Here is an 8,087-nt window from a genome sequence, read left to right as displayed (position 1 = left end):
GTATGGGAACTCTATAGCACTCCTAGCACCTTGAATAATGGCCTGGCAAAATAGATTTTTCATAAAGAGTTTGTTGAATTAATTTCATGTATCTTTGTGTACCTTTGTAGAGCCTAAAAAAGATCAACACATGAAATGTGTACTTGATAAGTGGTCCTTGCATAGATGAGTGCCTCACTTCTATTTAGTTCTTACTCGATATTCTGATGCTGGACTAAGCTCTACAATGTATTCAAAATTAGAGGTGATCAGCTTTTCCAACCAGGGCCAGGCAGAATGGCTCCCCCAGAGAAGGGTAGCAAGAAGAAGGGCCATTCTGCCATCATCAAGGTAGTGACCAGAGAATACACTATCAGCACTCACAAGCGCATCCATGGAGCGGGGTTCAAGAAGCGTGCCTCTCAAGCATTCAAAGAGATCTGGAAATTTGTCATGAAAGAGATGGGAACTCCAGATGTGTGCTTTGACACCAGGCTCAACAAAGCTGTCTGGGCCAAAGGAATAAGGAATGTGCCATACTGTAACCATGTGTGGTTGTCCAGAAAACGTAATAAGGATGAAGATTCACCAAATAGGCTCTAGGTGTTGGTTATCTACGTACCTGTCACCACTTTCAAAAGCCCACAGACAGTTAATGTGGATGAGAACTAATGGCTGATTGTCAAATAAAGGTATAAAACTGCAACAACAAAAAAATTAGAGGCAATCAAATTAATAATGCACATACTAACAGAATAGAGCATTAATGCAATCTATCTATGGATTAAATTATGTTGCTTTAGTGCTCCATGCTAAGGGTGTGAGCCATTTAGAAGAAAGTTTGGAATTGAGAAGAGCAGTCTAAATTTCCATTTCAAAGATGGTGGAAAGGTAGATAAGCCATGGAAAGGGCTTCATTTCTATGGATAAATATCTTTAAAAAATTTTTTTAAATGTTTATTTATATCTGAGAGAGAAAGAGACAGAGCACGAGCAGGGGATGGGCAGAGAGAGAGCAAGACACAGAATCTGAAGTGGACTCCAGGCTCTGAGCTGCCAGCACAGAGCCCAATGCAGGGCTCGAACTCACAAACTGTGAGTTCATGACCTGAGCCAAAGTTGGACACTTAACCGACTGAGCCACCCAGGCACCCCAATGGATAAATATCTTTAAAAAATGACTATTGGGGGGTGCCTGGGTGGCTCAGTCAGTTAAGTTACTGGCTTTTGGTTTTGGCTCAGGTCATGCTCTCACAGTTTGTGAATTCAGGCCCCACATCTGGGCTCTGCATTGACAGTGTGGAACCTGCTTGGAATTCTCTTTGCCTCTCTCTCTGCCCCTCCCCTGCTTGCATGCTGGAATCAAAATAAATAAATAAACTGAAAAAATGATTACTGGGTTAAAAATAAAATTCAGGGGCATCTGGGTGGCTCAGTCATTTAAGCATCTGACTTCGGCTCGGGTCATGATCTCATGGTTCGTGAGTTCAAGCCCGTGTCAGGCTCTGTGCTGATAGCCCAGAGCCTGGAACCTGCTTTGGATTCTGTGTCTCCCTGTCTCTCTGCCCCTCCCCTGCTCACACTATCTCTCTGTCTCTCAAAAATAAATAAACGTTAAAAAAAATTTTTTTTTTAAATAAAATTCAGACCATGTCTAGACAGGGCCAAAATATTTAATCTAAATAGAATAACCAGATAAAGTACAGAATACCCGATTAATTTGAATTTCAGATAAACTACAAATAATTTTTAGTATAAGTATGTCCTATGCTGATACATAGTTTGTATACATAGGATATACTTATACTAAAAAGTTTTCACTGTTTATCTCAAATTCAAATTTAACTGGGCATCTTACATCTTTATTTTCTGAGTCTGGTGACTCCAAATCTATGCGAAAAAAATATTCAGTGTTTTGTCTAGATATTTGATTGGTGTCTCATCTGGATAAATTAATCCCCTTTTCATATAGATGTTTGTTGTGTAAAGTGTTAAAGGCCCACTTTGTCCTATTCTTACAACTCTTCACTCCTTTCCTCCCTTAACCATAGTGTTCAGTTGAAATGAAAGATTTTTCTTGCACCCCCCTCCCAGCTCTCAAGGACTCAAGAACAGAGGTTCTGGGTAATTCAGTTATTATTGACTTTCAGTGGAGGTGATATTGATAAAAGGGGTCAAAATGATTACTCTGAATATTGGAGACCTCAAAGTGTGAAAAAACTCAAAGTGAAAAAATCCACTCATCCTTGACATACTTTCCGATCTGAGTCACACAGCCCTGGCCATAGGGACCATGCCAGAAAAGCCGATCTTCAGGAATATGTCCAAAATTCTTCGTAATGAATAATGACCAACATGGTCAAAGGAAACAAAGATTCTCTCCATAGAGCAAATCCACAAATGCTGGGAATCAAGGTACAGGATGTTGGTGAAAGTGGAGGGGAGGAAACTGATCAACATACAGAGGAATTTGTACACTATTTATTAGTGGGCTCGATGCCATTTTGTTGTTGTTGTTGTTGTTAGCCATATGTATACACCTGGGCATTTTATCAACCCATTTTAATTGGAGGTAAGGCCTATTACCTTAGATTAGAGGGAAGTTTGATTTTAAAGGCCCCTTAAGGAAGAATCAGTTTCCTGCAAGTATATATTCTACTTGGAGTTAGATTGACCAAGTGGAACTATTAAAAGTCCTATTTTAATGAATAGGTAAGAATAAGGTACCTGGTTAAAATGACAAAGAACCACCCTGAGTGCTGATTGACTTTTTATGGCACCACTACATGGAGAATGGCTCCAACGGGTAGAGAGAAGCAAAGACAAAGAGCATATGTTGCTGTTGAATTCATGTTTCTAGTTCGTTCTAGTAGTCCCTGAGGCCCAGCTGTTTCCCTGTACTTCCCACTGCTGTGTGATCTGCGGTGTGTGTTTGCCTAATAATTTCTCTTTTTGGCCTGTGTTAGCTATGTTCCTGCCATTTGTGATAAAAGCATCCTGAATTGCCCCACATGGTATGTCACTGCTGTGCTGTTGCTAGGAGGCTTTTACCCTTAAGAAGCTTACAGTTTTGTCTGTCAACCATAATACAGGGTGGGAAGTTATAAATGTTGCAAGAGGATTCAAGAGCTATAAGAAAGCAAAGGTGGGAAAAATCTCTTCTAGCAAAGAGGGTCTAGGGACAATTTCTTGTCGGTGATGGCTTTTGAGCTTGCCTCTAAGGTATGATAAGATTTGATCATGTGGCAATGACAGACAGAAGGCCCTCAAGACAGAGAAAATAATATAAGCACAGATTTAGTGTCAGACAAAATGGAGTATGTGTGGAAAACAGCCATGCCTGGCAGGTCACATAATTTAGCAGCAACGGGGAAACCTGAAGATTTTTATGCAAGAGAGGAATGTGGTCTTTGGAATAATAAATTCAACACGGGGTTGGAAAGGAGGAAAGGATGGGTTGTGCAGTTAGGAGCTTAGTACAGTGTTCCAAGCTGAAAACAACAAGTGTTCTAATGAGGAGAAGGCTGACAGGGAGTGGAAAGACAGGAGGAAGCTCCTTACGTCAGATAATCCCAATGTTGTCTGTAAAGAAGGATCTCAGGAGAGAAAGCAGGGGACAGAGTTGAGCTGGGCCTCGGGGAGTAGAGTAAGAGCCTTGGAGGGCTCTGTGTGGGGGATAAGAAGAAGTCAGAGGTGACTAAAACACTGCCAAGGGCCACTGAAGTCTTCCTTGAGGTTAAATAATAGGAACTAGGGTGCCTGGGTGGCTCAGTTGGCTAAGTGTCCAACTTTTGGTTTCAGCTCAGGTTGTGATCTCACTATTGGTGAGGTTTGAGCCCTGGATGGGCCTCTGTGCTGCCGGTGTGGAGTCTGCTTGGGATTCTCTCTCCCTCTCTCTCTGCCCTCCCCCACTCTCTCTCTCTCAAAATAAATAAACTTTAATTAACTAATAGGAACTAGAAGTAAAACCAGCAACCAGCCTCCTCAGTTGGTGGTCTTGCAGCAGAGGAGAGAAAATGGAAGGCACAGCTTATGCAGCATAGAGACCCCTTGAAGTTTGTGAAAGAGAAACACAGAAGGAATGCTGCAGTGAGAAGCTTACAGAAATGCGTGAGGCCAGGAACGGGCCTCCCCCATCCCCCACCAAGGGATTGCGTAGTTTGAAGGTAGGACATCTTTGGTCTGGGTGAGGACACAAGCAAAGCCTGGAGGACACTCAGAAAACAGTGAGAAGAGAAGTGATAGGATCACTGGTTCAGTAGGAACAAGGGAAGTGAGATCCTGTGGAGCTGAAAGGAGAATGTCTGGACTCTAGAGTGTGGGCCTGGAGTGGCTCTGTATGATGACTTCTTTGTGTCCTGATGACATAAAATCAGTGGAGATGAAGGTCTCTAGGCCAGAGACGGCTGAGGAACTGTTACAAAAGGATATCTAGGGGGTGCCTGGGTGACTCAGTTAAGTGTCCTACTCTTGGTTTCAGCTCACGTTGTGATCTCATGGTTCGTGAGTTTGAGCCTCATGTTGGGCTCTGCGCTGAGAGTGTGGAGCCTGCTTGGTATTCTCTCTCCCCCTCTCTCTGCCCCTTTCCCACTCGCACTGTCTCTGTCTCTCTCGAAATAAATAAATAAACTTAAAACAAAAAAAGGATATCTATAGATGTTTCTAGAAGGGGGGGGAGGGAGAGAGTAGGACACGTGAAGGCCATCCTAGACAGTGGTAGACAGGAAGGATTGGGAAAGGTGGACAGGCAGAATGGTGTGGACTTGCACAGGGCTCGCTGAGAGTCGATGAGGGAAGACAGAGTCAGGAAAGAGAGAGAAGGAGGGACAAGAAGAGGCACTTCACGGCCTGTCAGCTTGGAACGGGGAAGGCCGGAGACAGGAGGTGTGTGTTGGAATGCAGCACAGGGCGGGGAGGACCGTGTCAGCCTGTAGATAAAGTCAGCTTTTTATTAAGGTGAGGTAATGAAAGGAGCATCTGAAACAAAGATGAAGGATCTGGGATGGTTTATTTCCAAGAGCTGGCTGGTCTCCCCGGGCGCCCTGAGGAGAGCTCAGGCCGAGCTGTGGAAGAACAAGAATGCAGAACGAAGGTGAGCTTGGTTGACAACAGTCCACAGTGAGTTTAACAAAGTGAGAGGTGGCTCAAGACTCACACTGATGACAAGGAAGCAGATACAGGAAGATGTATTCTCCCGAAATTCTTTTCAAGATTGTTTTCACTAGTGGGTACATATTCTCCCTCCACCCTTGAGACCTTTATTTGCTTAGCAAATCCAAGCGTGTGCATACCTATGCCCGTGTGTGTGTCCGCGGGCATACGTGTGCATGTATGTGCGTGTGTGCACAAGACAACAACGGCTTACTGCACCTTTGCTATGTTTGGAGATGGGGGCCGGTGTCTCCTTTGTGATCCCTGCAGTAGACAGTTAAGTGTAAAAGATTCCAGAGCAAAGAGATGCTTCCCTGACTCTCTTATTCAGCCTGCTGGAAAAGAAATAAAAAACCAAAGTAATGTCAGTTCTGACTGAGAGCTGAAAGTGGAAGCAAAGGTTATCTAAGGACCACCTTAGGAGATAAGCTCAAGTTCCCTTCATGGCATATTCTTTCCAAAGTCTCATGATCTGAAGATTTCTTGCTCCTTTTGTCTTCTCCCTACAGCGGGGGAGAAGGGAGAAGGTGATGGTCCCTCCTGTGGCCCCTTGCTGGGAAGGACACCAATACGAAAATAGAGGGGGACAGACCCTTTTTTTTTTTAATGTTTATTCATTTTTGAGAGACAGAGAGAGACAACATAAGTGGGGGAGGGACAGAGAGAGAGGGAGGCACAGAATCCGAAGCAGGCTCCAGGTTCTGAGCTGTCAGCGCAGAGACCAATGTGGGGCTCGAACTCACGAACCGCAAGATCATGACCTGAGCACAAATTGGACACTTAACTGACTGAGCCCCCCAGGTGCCCAGGGACAGACCTTTTTGAACACCCAGCAGTGCCTTGTGATTTGAAGCCTCAGGAAAGCAGCTAAGACAGTAGGGAAGCAAATTAATGCAGTGACAGAAGCAAAGGCATGAGAATGTAAGTGAGCCCCATAAAGGCTGTGTTTGCAAAGTATGTAGGGCTGTACTCACAGATATGTGTGTGTGTGTGTGTGTGTGTGTGTGTGTGTGTGTGTGCATGCTCATGTGCATATGTGTGTGAACAATCCTCTGCAATAAAACACGTGGTCAGGAAAAATGTCTGCTTTCCTTCATAAACAGAACCAATGTGCCCGGCATAAAAGGGAAGAGCATTTTATTAAGACCTCTTCTGAGAGTACAAAAACCTCTCTCCAAAGATAGAGAAAGGGTTTTCCTTTTTCGTGAAATATAACTGGTCTCCAGATCCAGCTCTCCCTTCACTTTGCCCTGGTCCCAACAGCTTTTCTTTCTGTTGTTATTTTTAACAGAGAACACAAGTTTCCAGTTGACAGAGTCCACGGTCAGCTCCTTCACTGAACATTGCACAAGTGACACAGGCCTCTGGCTGCCCCTGTAAATAAACAGGGCAGGGGACACCAGAGTGTCCCAGCACGTCCCTCCAAATGCCCCTGCCGGCGGTGCGGCCCTTCCTGGAGCCCCACTCGGGAGGCAAGACGCGGTGGGGACCCTGCGCCTGAGGCGGCCCGGGTGCGGTCAGCAGAGACCTCTGTCCACACCAGCACTCCTTCGGAATCTGTCCTGTGTTAGTCAGGAATGTTCTTCAGATAAGGAACTGAGCAGAATGCAGGCCCTCAATCAAAGTTATCCAAGGACAGCAGGGATCTTTATCATGTGGCAGGCAAGGGCAGGCATGCTTCTGAGACTCCTCAGCGAGAAACCCGAAAACGACGATGACACAGAACTCACAGACTGAATTGTGGAAGAATGTGGCCAGGGTACTTTCTCCAGGATACCTTTGACCTGGAACTGCAAACAACCACTTATTTCCTTCACTCGCTCCTCCTATAAGAATGACCCCAAGGGACTGCAAATTACTTAAAGTTATATTTAGCAAGTCATGGAGGCGACTAGTTAGCTCCAGTCAACTAGCCTTCCTTCAGAGGCCTGGATTCCTTCATCTTCTCCCTCTGCCTCCCCTCCTAGTCCTTCCTGCTGGCTGACCCTTAACCCCTTTGTGGCTTGAGGAATCCCCTGCTGGCCCCAAACATCCAGAACAAGTGCCCAGGTCCCCATACTTCTCTCTTGGCAGCCTGAAATTCCACTCGACAGAGTTCTCTCTTGGAGCCCGAGTATTTTTTGCCATCCAGTGTTTCCTAATAAAATGATGCAAGGACCCTTGGGAAGAGACATGACTCAAGCTTTTATCAGCTCACAGACGGAAGAATGGGCACAAGTCATGGCTTTGGAGGAGAGAAGACTGGCTGGAGACTGAAGAAGATGACTTCTGGCAAAAACGAGAAGACTGATGACTCCCCAGGATCCACTTTAGTGGAGCAGAAGGAATGAAAAAGAGCATAAACCCACAAGGACAAAGTGAGTGGAAGAGGCCACAGAGGACAGAGTACATGACTTGGTCTCAGCTGTGAATAAAGGTCACAATCGGGGAAACCCTGAACATCGATGTAATCGAAATCCGTGAGAGGGAGGAGGGGGCGCGGGTGGGAGGCAGTGGGGGTGAAGCCCCAGGTCTACATCTGCCATCTTAGAAAGGCATAGTCCACGGAAACACGGAGAGATGATCTCTGAGCAGGCCTGCATTTTAGAAACGCAGAATAAATGGGGGGGGGGGGGGGAGGGACCTGAAAAGAGGGGGATTAGAAGCCAAAGGAATGCAGCAAGGACTCTTGCTTTCCTTTCAAATTCTAGAGGTGTTGGGGTGTGGGGCTGGCTCAACGGTGGAGCATGTGACTTGCAATCTCAGGGTCAGGACTTTGAGCCCCAGGTTGAGTGTAGAGATTACTTAAATAAGTAAGCATTTTCAAAAGTCTCAAATTCTAGCAGTGTTTAGTTTTTAGACCATGTGATGTGTTTCTTTTTCCATGAGAAAAATTAAAATGTAGAAACGTGACAGAAATGAGATGGAGTAAGAGGGAATGCCTGGGATTTCAAGTTCCTCCCCAGGGCTGGTTGGGC

The 8,087-nt window shown here is 45.4% G+C and overlaps 1 protein-coding gene across 1 annotated transcript; it reads left to right on the top strand.

The window, feature by feature from the left end:
* Positions 1 to 276: 276 nt before the first annotated feature.
* Positions 277 to 582, top strand: LOC125164321 (60S ribosomal protein L31-like). The gene has a single exon (XM_047856974.1). The coding sequence runs from the start codon at positions 277 to 279 to the stop codon at positions 580 to 582; it is 306 nt and encodes a 101-aa protein (XP_047712930.1).
* Positions 583 to 8,087: the final 7,505 nt, after the last annotated feature.

Source organism: Prionailurus viverrinus, chromosome B1 (genome assembly GCF_022837055.1).
Source record: "Prionailurus viverrinus isolate Anna chromosome B1, UM_Priviv_1.0, whole genome shotgun sequence".
Taxonomy (NCBI): Eukaryota; Metazoa; Chordata; class Mammalia; order Carnivora; family Felidae; genus Prionailurus; species Prionailurus viverrinus.
Note: the sequence above shows the minus strand (reverse complement) of the source record. Positions and strands in the feature narration are given on the sequence as shown.

Bases quoted from the DNA above. Each gene is read 5' to 3' on its own strand.
- LOC125164321 (XM_047856974.1), top strand. From the start codon at position 277: ATGGCTCCCCCAGAGAAGGGTAGCAAGAAGAAGGGCCATTCTGCCATC.